The following is an 18689-nucleotide window of genomic DNA, read 5'->3' as shown; positions in this document are numbered from 1 at the left end:
GTTTTTGAAATAAATTTATAATATACATATACAAGAATAGTTCGCTTAAGCGTATAGGATATAAGCTACTTATTGATACTTGAACCCATTTGATTATTATGTCGCACCACTGTTTTTCTTGTTTATAGATATTTATATTAATAAAGATTTTAAAAAATAAATTAGAATATTTTTTTTTTTTATGTCTAAATATTTTCCTCAGACAACTGCATTTTTATAATTCCCAGATTATACGCAGTAGACTTAGATGATTAGATGTAGTGTTAACTACTTCAAACAAAATGTTCGTAATTTCAGTAATATTTTAATGATTTAATAAATGAAAATTAAATAATATTTATACATCGCAGTTTAAAGTGCTGATAAAAATAGGTTTCACTGTTGCAGGGTTAATATATAGACAATTGAGTAAAAACATACCAATATCACACCTTTTAGTAAATTGTATCATTCTCCTTTTCATAACGCTTATGAAAAATAGCACCTGTTTGTTTATAAAAATTATAACTATTTAACTATTTAGTAACATAGTAGTACTAATATCCATAAGAAAGCAACTATTGTTAAAAATTTAATACTTTAGGTTGTAGAGTTCTCTCTTCACTAATAATAACCAAATTATAAACTAAGCACTGCTGTAACCAAGACCAGATTTTAAAGTTCCACCATGAATGCCCCATTCATATCCCACACAGTGGACACTGGCTCCACTACTTCCTGGACAAGTACAAGTTGAGTAGATAAATTTATCAAAATAATTTTTAACTTGAAATTTTTCCTCCCATTAACCAAAGCTAATCTTTTTAGAACATCCATGAGGATGAGAATCAATAAACATGAATTTGTCGACGTCTTTAGTTTCTTTGTTCTTTTCATTGACTTTATTATAAAGATAATAATATTGCTGTAGCGATTTCTCAACCTTTTTAACAAGATCTGTATCACAAGTTATATAATCAAACCAACACAAGTCTTGAAAAATAACTTTGTTGACATCAAAGTTAACAGCACGTTTGTCGAGATTCTCTGTTTTATCTTCTGTATCATAAAACCACCTCAAGGTCGTATAACTTCCCTCAACGCTATCGAAAATAAGATTGGCAGCTGTTCGTACTGTAATAGTCCACCACTCTTGTTTTGGAGTTTCTGAACGTTGACATGTTTCACATTGGCATGTTCCTTTGGATCCTTTAATCACTTCATTCACCATCCCACTGCCAGTTCTCAAACTCTGACTTTCTTTAATGTTGTACAAAAAATATGGAACCTTTGTGTCAGGCCAAACCTCTGGCCGGAGTGGACTAGTCATAGATACCGTTATTCTCACAGTTAAGTCAGCTACAACTTTAATAAATTCATACATATCAGTGTTTTGGTGAGCTTGAGGTAGATTCTTTAGATTAAATTTATCAATTGGTATAAATTTTTTATGGCCTGGATTCTTGTTACAACCTGCCAAATGTGTTAGAAGATCAGCTTCTCCGCCTTCTGATATTTGTTGTTCATGATGACCTGTCAAAAAATATACATTTTTTAATATAAAATTCAAAATTAACTAATTCTGTTTTTAATCGATTTTTAGTTAACATATATATATATATATATATATATATATATATATATATGCAAAATAAATTTAAAAAAATCTTGGTCACGTTTATGGAATTCAGTGTAATTGTTTTTTATTGAATGCGAGTTTTAATCTAAAAATCTCTCTAGGATACGCTTATTATGAAGCAAGAAGAGTGGTCAGCGTGAAAGAGCGTTGTACCAACAAAAAGCTGAGAGAAAAAGCTCTGCAACCGAACAAACCTAGCCATGCCACGTATGCGGCCGGCTTTTTAAAGCCAGAATTGGACTTAACTTTTTTAAAATTTTAATAATAATAATAATAATAATAATCTTTATTGTCCATATGGAAATTTGTGTTAGAATTTGTACATTACACCAAACAAAAAAACATTATAACTATAAGAAACCAAAGTGTACATTCACAACAGACTCACTCATAATTTACATGTGACAAAGTTTATACCAGATTGTTCTTATTTAATGATTTGATTGCCAGGGGAACAAAAGAGTGTTTCTGTATGTTTATCTTTTGCTATCGGTGTCTTGTATCTCTTTGGTGATGGTAAAATCACAAAATCCTGACGCAAAGGGTGATTCTTTATTTCTAAGATCTTGTTAGCTTTTTTATAGATGTTTGTCTTAAACAACTGCCCTAATACGGTTTGTTTTTTGCCAACTACATTCAGCAAATGGCATTTGGGGAGTTGAATGCATTTTACTTTTGGAAATCACCATCTATTTCTTGACCAATCTTCATTATAACTGGCCTTAATAGAATCATTTCGAATGCCGAAACATATGTTTCATTTCTTATTTCTCACATTTTGGGCACTGCATTGAAATTAAGTTAGCTTATTTTCGTGGACATAATAACATTGTCATAACTGCTCTGCGCACAACTATCCTAAAACATGTAAATACAATACTCAACAGGGTCAAAAAGTTAGAGAGGTGAACAAAAGAGACAGCTTTAATAATAAAAATCTAATTTATAAAGCCTTATTAATAAACTTAATGTAGACTCAAGGCACTATGATAACATTACAAACATAAACACTAGAGCTAAAAGGACATATTAATCTAAAACAGTTGTAAGCATCCAGGTCATAATGTTCTTCTTGAATGTATTAAAGCATGGGGTCTGTCTGAGATTAAAGGGATTTAAGTTAAAAACCTTGACCATGAACTAAAAATCCCTTTAAACAGTAAATTCTGAGGGGGGGGGGAATGTGACACCACTAGAAACGTTGAGACCAGACGCGCATGAATCGCTGAGGGACATATGTGTCACGTAGTTCGGACAAGTGTCTTTTACTTTCTCCCAACTCTTTGTTTTCTCTAGTCATATTACTTGTACGGGTCGAGAGTGCCTGGTATTTTTGTTTTGAATTTTTTTTGCTGCTTCACAAAGTCCGGTGACATTTATTGGTCATTCTTTGTCAGGAGGCAGTTCACTCTCCTAATTAGTTTGAAACGGACTGTGTGTTGGTCCGTAACCGTAAAAGATTGTCTGTACTAGTTCCTTGGACTTATTTTTCAGTTGGATTTTTGGACCCCTGTTTAGGGTGAGTTACTTCGTGTGTGATATCTCTTATTGTACGTTGTATGAGGTTGTCACTATTTCTAGTTTTAGAGTAGAAGTTGAGTTTTGTGTTTATTTCGTTTATAGGGTGCCAGTGTTTGAGTTGTAGGTACTGAGCTCAATCCTATGCCAGTGTGTTGCTTGTGGTGTTAGAAATATATATATATACTACAGTCTTGAACGTTATTGTCAGATTGGCGATCATCGACGCCGTGTCATGCCGTTACGCATCACTGGTATCAGTTGGGATAAGCTGAGGTCTAACTTTATTTTTGCCGATGTTGGCAGTAGTGTGACGTCATTTGGTAGCAGTAGCAAGGTGCTTATGTGAATTATTAATTAATATATATCTACATATATTATATATATATATATATTCATCATTTTATCATTCTCATTGTACATACACATATATCAGTATCATACAATTAAATTCTTTTTTTTTGTTATTTAAACTATCCACATAGTTGGTTACTCTATGTATGACTGTGTATGAATGATGTTCTTGTCAGGTTGAACCCCGGGAACTTAATTGTGTACAGCTAGTTAACAACACAATAAAATCCTAAACCTGACATTATGCAGTGATCGTTTCGCTGAGGTACAATGTCATTTCTTTATTGTAGTTGCACTGAAGACAAATGTAGAGACCTTGTAGTTGACTTGCTTTCACAGGAAGCTAATGGAGAGAGAGAGAGAACAGTAGCAGAACCTCAGCTTTTTTAAGTAGTACAACAAGTGCAGCATTGTTCTGAAATCGCTGAATCTTTGCAATTTTTTCATTGGGTATAATTGCTATTATGGCGATACAGAAGTCAAGGCGAGAGAATGTGAAAGCTACAGCTAGCTAATTTGCTGATTTCGTCGTCAAATATGGTCGGATCTTGCCTAATTTCTGCAGCGGCAGATAAAGACCTTTGCAGAGCTGACTTATTAGTGGGTCGAAAGAAGACTTCAAGATTGTTAATTTCATGGACGAAAGAAATCAGGCAGTTTGTGATAAAAAGGGAATCTGTACTCTCAACTTTTGTGATGTTGTTTCAAGTGCCAATCAAAAATAGAAATTATTTCTGTTTAGTCTTCGTTTATCATGTGCTTATTTTCAGCCATCCATTAGCTTACTCTTGCTACAATACCACAGATTTTTGCTGCCAGATGCGACTCCACTAAAGCTCTAAGAAGTCTTATAACTGTAAGGCATCGGCGAAGAAATGATAGAATTTGCCGTTTGTCTGTATAACAACCATGAGTAGATATTTTACATAGTAAACAATACTGAGCCTAGATCCGATCCTTGAGTAAGCTTGTTGACACTGCCCCGTTAACAACTATACATTGGGTGCTTTCAGTCAGATATGATACAAGCCACTTTAGGAAGTTTCCTGCTAAATGACTTACTTCATAATTACGAAATCGACCACATAATAACGCTTTCCATGCTAAACTTGTCCGCAGCCTTTGATACGCTAGACCATGATATTATGATGGAGTTATTGGAACAGATGACGGCAAACTTTCATAATTTGCTAAATAGCTCCTTTGAAGAATCAGACGTTTTGATTTTTTTGTTGAACATTTGAGCTTCTGCTTCTCTAATCATGTAAAGATCCTAGTCAAATTAAGATGATTCCTACTAAGCCAAAGTGGAAAATAATCTGGCCATCAAAACTAATCTCAACCTCAAACTAAATTATTGATTTCTGGCCTATGTTGGAATTGTGAAGAAAGTCATTTAGAACCCTGACCACCACTGCTGTCTCTGTGTTACGGCATTTTCTAAATGCAGATTGAAATTCTTCCCAAGAGACAATACCGTTCAAGATGAGAAAGAATTTGCGTTTACATGATGCGCTCAAGATGCTTTGACAGGTAGAAAAGATTTGATACCAGACGATAGTTTTTTTATTGTTTTATTTTAGACATTCTGGGTCGAGATGTGATTTTTTTCTTCTTCTTCGTTCTCATCTTTATGTTGGAGCGTTCAGATGAATAGACCAATATATGAGTTGATATGCGCAGTGGTTTCCTAGTCAGTGAACTCTCCATATAGTTTGCTTTCTATTGGGGGTGATTTCTTTAATAAAGGCCTGGCAAGTACGTGCTTATATTACTGTGGTACTATGCCTGATATTATTGAAGATTTCAGTGTTAGTAATTGTTGGTATACGTTTTAAACATTTAAGGAGCAAGGAAGTTGGAATGGGGTCAACGTCACATGACTTTTTGGCATTTCGAAAATAAGACGACCTTATCTTCAGAGAAATACTGAAACTCACAAAAAGGAGATTTTTTAAAGATTGGAGAGCTATCAAGCTGTGATGAAGGGACGGCATGGCATTTTTTATATGCTCAATTTAGGCAATGAAAAATCTATCGAAAGAGTAAGGGGGATCAGATATTGGAATAGATGACTGTAAAAGTTCATTATTCGCTCCGCGAAACATTATGACGATGATCTTCACAAAGAAAATGAAGAATGGATAATGTATCCGAAAAAAATGTTTAATTATCTTTTGATACTTCTCATCTACACCGGGATTCAAACTCGAGACCTTTCGGTTCAAACACCAAATTACATAGCCATCACGTCTCTCTTTAACAGTGTTACTTCTTAAGGTTCGGTGTGTCAATAAAAAGAATAAATTGATATGAACCCCCTGATAACGAGAGAAGTATTAGCTAATTAATATTTTTCTCTACCTATGAAATGAATACAATCTTCAAAACATGGTACATCTGATCTTCCAGTTTCTTCACAGAAGTACTCTGTAATATAATAAACAATTACTAATTATTATCTTTCTAGATACAAGGAAAAGTTATGTTGAACTGTTGGGGGTGAGTGAGAGCACTTTAACATTTCAGGTTTGATAAAATAAACTTAAAAATGAAAAACTATGGAACAATTTTCCTTTTCTCTTTGCGTATATATTTGTGTGTATATTTGTGTGTATATATATATATATATTGTTATAAACCTGGTAATGACACAGATGGGGGTAGTGCTGTGTGTGTTCTTAGCTTTACCCAAATCGCCCCAGTCCAGCGCAGGACGCAGAACTGTGACCAGTGACAGTACACGCCAGTTCGGCAACGACCTGTGTGTAAATATTACGCACGCAAGTCACGGCGATTGTGATCATTCTGAGTGGTCAAGAACGTTCCATCCGATTCTAGAAGGCCAGTAGAGACACTATAAAAGAGCAAGTGTGTTTGAGTCAACACTTCACGACACTCCACGTTACCTCGCAATGTGACCAGTGCCAGGCGAAGTTAGAAACAGCACGGTGTGTGAAGTCAGGCGGAGCAAGACTAGGTTTTTGTAAAGACAGTGTAATATTGTTGCCAACTGTACAGTGTTGTAATGTATTTGAAATTAAATTGCTACTGTTACTTTGGAGCCCTCAGTTGTGAGGTTCTTTAAGTTCGTTGTGTCGTGTGGTGCAGTTTGAAGAGAGCCTGGATAGTAGGAGAGACGTAACAATATATATATATATTTAAAATACAAATTTACGTGATAGCATATTATGTAATTCTTTTCAAATGGTATTTACGTTAAAAATGTTAATTAATGTTTGATTGTTTTGATTTGATTTTGTCTCGGAATGGTGATTCCCCTCACACCTGAGATGAACAGTCCTCCCGTATAGCCTTGGCGAGAAACTCTGCTGTTAGGCGTAATGCCTTTAAGCTCCCATACAGGTCAAGTGACTCTGCTGACAAACTACCCCGCAGCTCTCGGAGCAGCGGACACTCTTGCAAGAGATGCGTCACTGTTTCCACCGACTCTCCACAGTGTCGGCAACGGGCATCAAAATTTGGTCGGAACCGGGCAAAATAAGCACCAACAGGGCAGTGCCTCGTTCTACACTGCGCAATGATAGATTGTTTTTAGCCTCCACCATGGATCGTCGCGGTCCGAGCGACGCAAATGCTGCCAGACTCCACGGGCTTTGTTGGAGCCATGCCAGAATTTCAACCACGTGTCATGTACCCACTCTCAGATTAATGTCGTAGCTTGGTTAAACGTACTTGGGGCTATGAAAGTGGGCATGGCCAGCAGTTCTTCTCGTGCTAGAGCATCAGCCGCCTCGTTACCCCCCACGCCGCAGTGCTAGGGCACCCACTGCATAAAGATGACAGCTCCAATAAATAGGCGGATGTTATTTGCGGCGCCTAATGCCTCTTCTACTAAAGGTGACTCGTCGGGCCACCTTGTCGGCTTCCGTGATACTTCTTTTGGCGCCTCGTACGCTCTGGCGCCCGATAGAGTATCATTTCCGCTCTTCCATGATCACGCTACTGGAAGATTATATCATTCTGCTTACATATAACTTTTTAAAAATATGACGTGATCATCTCTAAAATAAATTGCTGCTTTATTACTACGAAGTCAAAAATAGCTTAGAAATTTCCCGAGAAATAAAATCTAGTTTAAACTTTCACATTTTAACCGATGAGTATGAAGAAAGACAGGGTCGGTAAATTTTTTAAAAGGAATTTTATCTCAGGATCTTATAATATTTAGATATAATAGTATGTCTCCTGTTGTTTTTTTTAAAGTTTATATAATCAGAGTTTAATATATTGGACCAGAATCACACTCCAGAAGGAAAGAGAACATTTATCAAATATAACAGATAAAAGGGTATAGGTTTAGGGTTTGGGCTGCAAATTTTGCATTTTTTTTTGTTCTCTCAGTTAAAAAACATCATGTTTTAAAATATACAATAAAATGTTTGACTAACCTGGCACTTCATTCCATTTCAGCATTTCGATTTCTTTTTCTATCCATTTTAGTTTTTTTAAATGTTTGACTAAACAAAAAATAAAACGGTAATTAGATATTTTATATCATAAACTTATAGAATCCTATACTCTTAAGCGAGCAATTCTTGTATGTATGTATGTATGTATGCATGAATGCATGTATGTATATACTCTTAAAAGAGCAATTCTTGTATATATATATATATATATATATATATACACCATTATGGACATACTGTGGGAAGACCGAACTACAAATGATATGAATTTCTTATAGTCTGACAGTCACGCTTGGCAGGGCACTTTATTTAGTGAGCGTAACAGAGATGCTTCACAATAACGCGATGTTTTTAAGTCTCATAATGAAAAATACGTTATTTTACTTTGTTACAAGGTGCACGTTTTACTCTTAAACGTAGAGATTTTGCAAACTAAAGGCATAATGAATATAATAATTGCAATATTAAATGTCAGAAAGTAACCATTTTAGAAGTAACACTTTAAAGACTTTCTTCTAAGCCAACAGTTTTACGCAAATGATGCATTGTAAAACCACACGACGTGAGCTGTGATAGTCTATGTCTAGACTGTAGGAGGACTTTTCGTAATTACAAAAATATTCCCAAAATGATTTCGGGTACATATTTTTCCTTAACAAAGTATTCATCCGAGCGAGGCTCGGTCACCTGGTACTTTCATTTAACTATTATTATACAAAAATATCTTACTGTGATGTTCTTTAACTTGAATCAATAATCTCACCAGGTTTTCACCCACAGCATCAACTATTTGAAATTAAAACGTAATCTTTCTCTATATTTACAAATATAATTGAAATTTATTGTTTAATATAGGTTAAAAAAAAGAATAAAATGTTATACGTAAAACATTGTCAAAATGTGACATATATTTTTTTTTTCACAATTCTTTCAACATATTTAATCTAGACAGAATATTTTTGTAGAACAGATCAAGTTTGTATATAATAATATGCTTTTACTATGAAGCTACACTATGCAAACTTTGTGTTTCAAAACTGAAAAGCAACATGTAACCTTAAAACAGGACATGAATTTAAAAAAAAAGGGGTCCAATGCCTTTCCAAGAAATCTGACAGTGTATGTATACCTTTAAGGAAAAAAAGAATAACTACCTTATTGGTCCCGCAGTAAAGACTCTGGTTTTTAGAAATATTTTTAAAAAATATAATCAATTTAAAATTAAAATTTGTTTCGTCTTTACAAAAAAAAAAATATGTGAATATGGCTGAGCTGAAATTCCACTTCGATGTAAAAATATTTTTGCACCCTCTTATGTATACATTAACTGCTGGACAGTTAAGAGAACGAGATTATCGAAAACTCACTAGAAAGGCTCAAAATACATTTTAAAAGAATGCTTAAATAAATAGAATGAGAAATTATAGACCACCCTTATGTAAAAAATCGTATTTTTCTGTCTATCTCTCTGTCTCTGTCCTCTCTCTCTCTCTCTTCATGATTATAATTGTTACATGCTGCTTAATACTAATGATGCATTTAGCAATTAGTACCAGAACTTTGCTGATTCTTTTGGAGGTTTTCTATTTTATTAGTTTTAATCTCAATGATTTCTGTTTTCACTCTCAAATCCTTCACCTAAAAAAGAAAAAATTATATATATATATATTGAGAGAGAAAGAAAGAAAGAAAGATAGATAGATAGATAGATAGATAGATAGATAGATAGATAGATAGATAGATAGATATGAGACGTACAAAGATAAGTTTAGCACTGGAGCCTAATAAATACATAAATAAATAGTACCTGCAGAGAACAGTGTCACGAGTCGATACTGTGACCTAATTCAATTTGGTTATAGAATCCGGGTTTGGGTCATAAAAGTCCAGAGCAAAAACGTTAATTATAATAATCCAATTAGGGAAAGAGCTGAAGGAGAAAATAGCATACTTCAGTTTCTTGAAGGTCTGAGTGAATAAGATATTTAGGAGAAAACAATTTCTATGATTCTGGAAAGTGGGAAGCGTGGTCGAGAGGCCAAGTGCTTGGCTACCTAGAAGGGGGCTCGAGGTTCGACACCCGACTCGGGCAGAGTTGTGTTTACTGAGCGCCTAAAGGCAACACGGAAAACCAACTCCTAGATACCCCCTCCCCCCCCCACTGGTCCACAAATGAGATATACTATAAGCATGAAAGTAGCGCTATGTAAAAGCTATAATAATAATAATAATAATAATCTTTATTGTCCGTATGGAAATTTGTCTTATAATCTGTGCATTACACCAAACAAAAAACATTATAACTATAATAATAATAATAATAAAGTACACTGTAATGGTTATTGCTTAGTCACGGTCTTGTGTTATAATGAGTTTAAATATTTTCCGATCCGTTAGTTGAAGTCGTTGTTATATCTTTATGTTGTTTAAATGATAAGTTATATCCGTTTAATTTATTCTAGTAGAAAGTTTAATATTATTAAGAGACTTTAAGTCAAGTCAGCATTGAATTAAAAGTAGAAGTTTGAAGAAGTTTAATAAAAAATGTTAGAAAAGAACACATATGTTTCTCCATAAGTTATCCATAAATCTCCGACAAAATAATTCTGTTTGAACCACAATTAATATAAGAAGAAATATCAAGCAATAAGGGAATAGAAATTGTCACAAACAGTAATGATTTTTCAAGGAAAAAAAATTGACCTGAACTCATTTTGGAAACATTTTTACAAAAATGAGAATGAACTATGGTGACACCATTTCCGTAACTAAGTCTTGTATGTTCTGTTAGCTCTAATTGTCATGTACTTTGAATAAAAAAGTATTTTTAAGTCCCCTTACTGTCTAGAAAAACCGCTGCTCACGTCGAGTCGTTTTCTTTTGCAGCTTTTGTGTAAAACCATTGTCCTATTATTGGCGTGGAAGAAAGTCTTTGCAGTATAACTTCTCAAATGGTTACGTTCTGACTTTTAATATACCTGTTAAGGAATGGAATCTAGGAACATTGAACCACAATTTTATATTTCGCAGTATTCACAATGGCATTTTTGCAAAACTTTTTAGCTTCGTAAAGTATATAATGATGCTAAATCTCTAGGTTACATGTTATATTGTGGAGTTCGTAACAAAGTAAAAGATTGCACTTTTCCCTGAACGCCTTAAAATCCGTGTTCTAAAGAAGGTTTTATAATATCCATTCGGACATAAAAAGGAGCATTATGTAAATGTAAAATTTATTTTAGAGTTTGGATTAATATTTTTAAAACGGTGCCTCTACATGGACTTACATGGGGCGTACCAAGCACTCTGTAAGACACAAGAAATAAACAGTCGAGTGATAAATGTTGATATTACACAAGACAACGAGGTTCGCCAATATATGGAACAGATGAAGAGGCTATCCTAAGACCTTGTTGTTCTATGTATTTGTGATGTCCTGTTCATTAAACACCTGTCTTCACTGATTTGCATTCGTTAAGTTGTTGTTTTTTGTACAATATTTTAATAATTTAGTATAAAAAATATTATAAAATATTACAGAAATTTTTCTATTAAAACCGTAGACAAATTGGTAACCTTCAAAATTGTCCATCATTCCTTAAACCATTAAAAAGGATCTATAGCAGCTGTTCTCATCCATTTCGTTGCCGCGACCCCCTTAAACTATTCCCCACTAGACAGCAACCCCCAACCGTATTTTTTCGTTTTCCATCATAGGCCTAAGTACATGAAAATTTGATAATGTTATAAATTCGTTACCGTTATGTCTATATCTGATTTGTTTGATGTAGTTTTAGTGGTAGAAGTTGTACACGGAAAAAGCTTTATGTCATTGTAATGAGTGTCAAATCAAATAAATGTCTTTTATAATTAAATTGCTAAAAAAAAGTTTATTTTATGAATTGCATTTATTAACTTTACTATTCCGTATTCACCATATTCATGTGCATACTTTTGTGACAATTTGATAAGTATGGCGAAAGATGGGGTCAACTACATCGTTACACATTTGTAAATACGCCAACGTTGGTTGGATTCTTGTGGGAGTCTTTGTAAGAGCACGATGAATGTCACATCTTCAGCATCAAGTCCACTTCTTTTTGTAGACTTGATAACTAACAGGCTGGAAAACCCTGCTTCGCAAAAATATACGCCTACTGTTAGAAATGGATAAAGAAGCAAGCGAAACGCAATCTCAAAATGGGATATGACTGCAAAAACGTGATCCAGAATTGTGTAACTGACATTGAAAAACAATAATTTTTAGCTGCATTGATTTTGATAAGCTCAATAAACTCTTTCTGTCTCCGGAATATCTTCAACTTTGACCTCTAGAAAGTGTAAACAATAAACATGATGTTTTCTACATATGGAAGTTTGGTCTGTCAGATTCAATACACCTTTTTCCTAACAGAAAGCAGATAAAGTTGGCAATATATAATTTTTATTTTCATCCAGTTTTGTTTCCCAAAGTTGAAATTTCATTTGGACGAACGGATCTTTTCAGACAAATCAAGGCATCATGTATTTGATTATTCCATTGAAATCTTTAATTATTTAAGGTGACAAAGATGTCTACCAGATCGGCTATTTTCTGTATTTTTCTTTCTAAAAAAAATTCTTCACGAAGATTAAAAAAAACATTTTTTATAACCTTGCCTCGCGACAATCACTTCTTATCGGTGTGAAATAGCAGAACACGTTGAAGCCATCAGACTCAGTATAAAGCAGTAACTATCGATGAAAAAAGACATGTCTACCCTCAAACAGTGATGTTACACTCACTAACTTTAATTGCTATCTTTATACTCTAGAAAAATAACCTTCTTAAATATGTCACCCTAATTTTTTATTAAATCTTTGTTTGACGACGGTTTCATTTATAATGACATGAGCTATACGAGTAATGCCCCTTTGTTTTGTTATATCAAATGAAAATGTATACCATCTATGGTACCAACTACGCTTGTTACAAAAAAAAATAATAAAAAAATTCAGATGATAAATAGATAAAAAGTTTTTTAAACTCAAATTTCAGATGGTCTTAGGCGACCCCTGACAAATGGTCATTCGACCCCCGAAGGGGTTGCAACCCACAGGTTGAGAACCCCTGATCTATTGTCTTGTAATATTTTTAGTTAGTCTTCACTAAAACTCACACCAATACTTAAAAAGGGGACTAATTCAGCTTATATCACCACTTCAGTCAAGTACAATTTATTTCCCTTTTTAAGATATCAAAACAAAATATTTAATTACCAATAGTTAATAACTAATCGGTTGATTTTATGTTTCTTGTTTCTTTTGTTGTCTGGTAAAAGAAATAATTGTGTATATTTTCAGCTTGATCCGAGATTGGGTGTCGGAGAAATAACGTGTACTAACTTTTTAACAAACATATTTTTTTCTTTTCGCTAGTTTCAGTGTGTCTATGAAAATTATACAACAAGTCTTATTTTAAAGATGCCAAAAAAGTCATTGGGAACCACTAACAATGTTAAATCTGTGCGATTAGAAATATTAGTACCAATTGTTTTTTAAGCACAATTTCATGCTTTTAGCTTTCTTATTACACTATAATCCTAACACTTGTCTGGACCGGTTGGAAAGAAATAAGAGAAATAATTCTTTTATTTAAGAAAAAAAAGGTGAACGACCAGGATTCGATCTCATAAGCTCAAGCTTCTACAGCTTCATTAAGGCAATACACTAATCAGTCAAGTACAATTTCTTTCTCTTGTTCGAGATACCAGACAAAATAATCGATTACTGATAGTAATTTACTAATTGATTAATTTTATTTTTATTGATTAAATTAAATCGAAATTAAATCTGGGAGACGTAACGTGTAAAAACATTTTACCAGAGAGACAGATAAACAGACAGAATGAATTAATATATGAATTAATATATGCTTTGAAAAACATATACTCTTTCACGTGGTTTCTATTCGGTCATCAGTAGTGTTATAATATAAATCACAGCATGACGCTGAGCCTCTTTTATTCTGGCGACCATGTAAAACCAATATATAATGTATTAAATGTATATATCTAACCTTTATATCTTGTGCCTCTTTATTATTTTTAAATTCTGTAGACCAAGATTGAATCTTAGTTTCTAGTTTTGATATACAACTACTGGCAGCATGGAGTTCTATCATTAGTTCTTCTTTAAAATTCAAATGCTTTCCATCTAAGTCTTGCACAGATTCAAGTGTTTTTTCTGTTTTTTCCATCAAGCTTGTATGAATTTTTTCTTGATGTTTGAGTTTTTGTTGCATTTTTTTCAATCGTCTTTTTTGTAATTTAAAATTAGAACTTAACGAGTCGAATTTGTCTAACAAACTTTGGTAATCCAAACCTGAAACAAGGGATAAAATTATTTACGAAATCAATTCTTTTTTAATGTATAAAGTAAACTAAACATTCCATTTTTTTAATGCAAATTATGCTTCCTATCAAATTCCGACTATTTTGAATGAAACAAGTGTAAGCTAATAGATGAATATTGTTGACTGTTAACTTTAATACGTTTGGAAGTTTAGGGTCAGTTAAGAAAAAATCTATGTCTCTAAAAAATGTTTAAAGTTTAAAATGATCAGAAGACTTTTTTTTCAAGTATATTAGAAAATTATGTTGAGGGAGCATTGTAATGCGGGCCATTTTATTGATGGATTTAAGAGTGTTCTGGGGAAAATAATCAATTGTACCAGCTATTTAAACCACAACGTATCACGGGCAAGAGCTAGTGTATCATATTTACCATTAGTCAAAACATCAAAGTCAACCTTTTTCGGTGTGTCGTCAACTTTTTCTAAAGAATGAGCTCGTTGAGCAATCTTTTCAATTTCACTTCCTTAAAAAGCAAATTAAAAAAAAAACAGAAATATTTAATTTTGTTTTATTTGCTACATTCTCTCTCTCTCTCACTGTCTCCCAATCTGCAGCCATGTATTTTCTGTTTGTATTTAATTTAATTACTCCCCTGCCATTTCGATCTCCGTTTCTCTCTTACTTTCTCTAATACTTTTTTTTTTATTTCTGATAAATTCTCTCTCATAACGTTATATTTATTTTTCCATTGAAATGAGTTTTGGAAATCTAGGAATACAATTTTAAAATAAAATTAATTACATTGAAGAATGTTTCTCGTAACCTTTAAATATTATTTCTTTTTTTCTTCTCTCTCTCTCCTTAAATCATCGAATAATATCTTTTCGTGTTTTAATTTTGCTTTCGCTAAACACATATTTAACAAGATAACATATGTAATTAAACAGTTTACTTACCAGCTGATATTAAATATGTTTTTAATATTTCTGAGGTCCTACAACATATAAATTCTTTAATTTCCATATAACTGACATTATCTTTGTCTTCAATCCACAATTCACATTTTTTCTTGATCTAATTTAGATAAATATTATTACAAAAATCAGTTAATTTTGATTTAACTACCAATGTATTTTATTTTTATTCCTCAAAATCGAGAAAGAGAATATTACTGATTTAATCACTTTTGAATTATTTGATTGTATCTCTATACGTGAAGTATGTTTACAATTATTCAATTTGTTCATTTTTTTGTTCAATTAATATCTTGTAGGATTATACTTGCGAAATGTTGTACTTTTTTGAACAAAATTTACAGTATCTATAGAACTCGTGTTATTGATAATGATCCTGAAATCTGAAAAACTATCATGAGCATCTCCGAAGTCGATATTTTTTTCTAATCAAATAGTTTATTTTGATATGACAAAATGAAAAACAAAACTATATATTTGCAAGAAAAAGCATACAAATATAAATTGTTAATTATAATATTACTCATTTCACAGTTGTCAAGATGAAAATGTTAATCTTTAAAAAAAAGGGGACAATAATGGCAGTTAAACACTGTCAGTTAAAATTTATAACAAAAAAATATTAACAAATAGTTGACCTGCGCCGTAGCATACGACGCAATTTGCCGGAAGTATTTATGTAGGCAGCGTATTGTGGAGCAGAGTGTATGACTGTGAGTAAGATCGACAGGGCGTCGCCATAGTTATCCCGATGTTCGCAAACAAAGCTTACAGCCATCTTGCGAAGTTCGAGAGCAACGGTTTCGTCGATGACATTTTTTCATAAATATTCGACTTATAGAAATAAAATGTTGCTTGATGTAGGAATTTCCACTACATTGAAAGACCTGTCGACTCCACAAAATATATTTGAAGCGGTGGCCATGGTTAGGAAACGAAGCGCAAAATCAAAAAAAAGCTACAGAAAAATATGCAACTATTTAAATGACACCAGATATTGACGTATGTAAAAAATGCACACATTTATTTAAAAGATCAACGTGAATTTCGCTCTATTCAGAGCCGTGATGGGTACAGACATATTTAGACCTCATAACATAGAATTTTAAACCAAAAGACCAAAAGTTAAAGTATTGACAGGAATAAAACACCAAGAGGTTTGCTAATGTAAAACATGCACACCAAAAGTATCAAACACAAACATTTTTTTTAAAATAAACATTCAATTATCTTGTTTTTATTTTGTTGTATAACATTAAATATTACATGACAAATACGTTTTAAATAGAATTCATCCTTTATGTAGCTAATGGCTTAATGTTAGAGCGATAAATGATCTTTGTACAAAATGCAACATTTTTACCGTTCCCATTCCCCTATCCCCCCTCTCAAGAAAGTCATGGTTAAGTGCTTATATAAATCTACTCAAAGTAAATAAAATTCTAGTGTGGTGATGCAGCTGACTCGTCAACATATAAAAGACAGCAGTCTTGGCTACAATACTGGATCTAGATGTGTGGAATAGAAGATTTTAGTTTGGTGATAGGCTTATATTGCCAGACTTAGAAGATAGTGCGCAGCAAAATTCCTGAAGATTTTTTAATTGTTAAAACTCTTTAATGAATACAAGCGGACAACATGATAACATGCGTGTACAATATATAGTTTTTCTAGACTTCTACACCAAACTTTAATTTTAAGTATACCACTTTTGAAACATTATGACAGTCAAACCAGAGGTTTCCCTCTATAACCAATGAGCTAGCAATTCGCTTAAGAAAGATATACATTAAATTTTAAGTAAAATCGTAGATCAGTGACCAGAATTTTATTTCACTCCCAATGGAATTTTGCAAGCTGATAAGAGGAATTCTAAAAATAAATTTGAATTTAGATTTATGTTGTTTTTTTCTTGTTAAATCCATTATACTAGCAGAATTAAGCTTACCGGTAGACCTGGCTGCCGACTTTTTATAACAGTTAAAAAACAGTAAGGGTAAAGCATTTAGAGTTAAACCATCTAATATTCATGTACCTACCAAGTCAATATTTTCAAATATTTTCTGAAGGAATACCTTTACTTTGTCTAAATCCTGGACTTTTGAAACTATGTCTGCAACTTCCGTGTAAGACTTCATCTGGGGAGAAATATATATTTAGAATACAAAAATTAATATTGAACATAAATTTGCTTAATTACTCTAAAATAAGGAGATTTGATTGTTACGTCCAAATAGAATATAGTGTAACCACGAGATAGTATGTCGTGGATGACGTTAAAAATAGAAAGTAACAGGTGTATTTTTTATAGTAATTTGTAATTTGTTTATATTGTTTAAGAAATTATAGAAGCCCACGGCGGTGAACGATTTTTTTCTGCATTAGAATTGGCAAAACATGTAGGTTTAAACTAGGTTTTTGAAGTCATGTTGTATATTATGCTCCTCCATGATCTTCGAAATCAAAGACTGTGGCTATTGTTTATGTTTTTTACTCATTCAAGCTCCACTTTCATGGGGCTACAAAATGAAACCCGAAGAGCTGAAATCATTATAAAGTACAGCATTTTAAAAGAAAATAATACTAATGTTTATTTTTTAAAATTAATTCACCTTAAATTAGTGAAATGTAAAGCTGCATAGAAAAGTTATTAAGAAAAAAAAATGTGTATAATAACTTACTTTAGAAGAATATGTAACACAGTTCGCCTGTCAGTGAAGACTTCAACACTTAATCATGACCAATAACTACTTACGAAGATATGTAACACTATTATAGTATTATCTATTTATATATACGTTGAGAATTATGTGTTAACTGTCTTTATCTATATAGCTCCTAAATGATATCACCTTTATCCGCCCTCTAGTAGATACTATCTCACAAAGATTATCTTGTTTGTCTGCATCCTAGTAAATTACACAAAGCATATCACCTTCACCTACCACTTAGACCGCTGTACGTTGGGGCGCCATACATGATATGTCAACCTTCTTTCTCCATTCCTCTCTGCTTTGGATAGAATGTCATTCAAATACATGCCTGTCCATTCTTTGCTGTTGTTTTGCCATCGTTTTTTTATGTCTTCTTCTTTTTCGTGGTTCTGTTCCCTTAAGGAAGGTTTTTTCGAGCCCTAAGAACCTTGTGATGTGGGAATAGAGTTTGAGTTTTTTTGACAGTGGTTAACAAGTCATAGTGAGTTCCAGTGGCGTCACTAGGGTGGGTGTCACCCCCCCCCCCCCCAGCGTTCCACTTATTCTTCCCAATTAAAAACTATCCTTGTTTAGTTCTTTTTCGCGCAATAAAACAGTTCGTTAGATTGCTGCTACACAACTTTTAAATGAGTATCGATTATATTTTTTTCTCTGACATATTATCGTTAATTATTACATATATTAACATCTACGATTTTTAGATTAGAAACAAGTAAACATTAAACAGCTCTTAGTTGAAAATT

General features: G+C 32.9%; 1 protein-coding gene across 2 annotated transcripts; it reads right to left on the bottom strand.

Moving 5' to 3' along the window:
* Positions 1 to 284: 284 nt before the first annotated feature.
* LOC129928295 (uncharacterized) lies at positions 285 to 18057 on the bottom strand. 2 transcript variants are annotated; one of them, XM_056042059.1, is made up of 10 exons: positions 17914 to 18057; positions 17272 to 17370; positions 15215 to 15332; positions 14689 to 14781; positions 13982 to 14286; positions 9477 to 9561; positions 8653 to 8709; positions 7903 to 7971; positions 5855 to 5920; positions 285 to 1512 (listed from the first exon to the last, which is right to left on the bottom strand). In XM_056042059.1, exons 2-10 carry the CDS (start codon positions 17368 to 17370, stop codon positions 785 to 787), a joined length of 1620 nt encoding a protein of 539 aa, XP_055898034.1. In that variant the 5' UTR covers positions 17914 to 18057; the 3' UTR covers positions 285 to 784. The 2 variants fall into 2 exon arrangements, with proteins under 2 accessions (XP_055898034.1, XP_055898035.1); XM_056042060.1 differs by having other exon boundaries at positions 17308 to 17370.
* Between the last annotated feature and the right edge of the window lie 632 nt (positions 18058 to 18689).

The sequence above is a fragment of the Biomphalaria glabrata genome, chromosome 9 (assembly GCF_947242115.1).
Source record: "Biomphalaria glabrata chromosome 9, xgBioGlab47.1, whole genome shotgun sequence".
In the NCBI taxonomy this organism is placed as follows: domain Eukaryota; kingdom Metazoa; phylum Mollusca; class Gastropoda; family Planorbidae; genus Biomphalaria; species Biomphalaria glabrata.
Note: the sequence above shows the minus strand (reverse complement) of the source record. Positions and strands in the feature narration are given on the sequence as shown.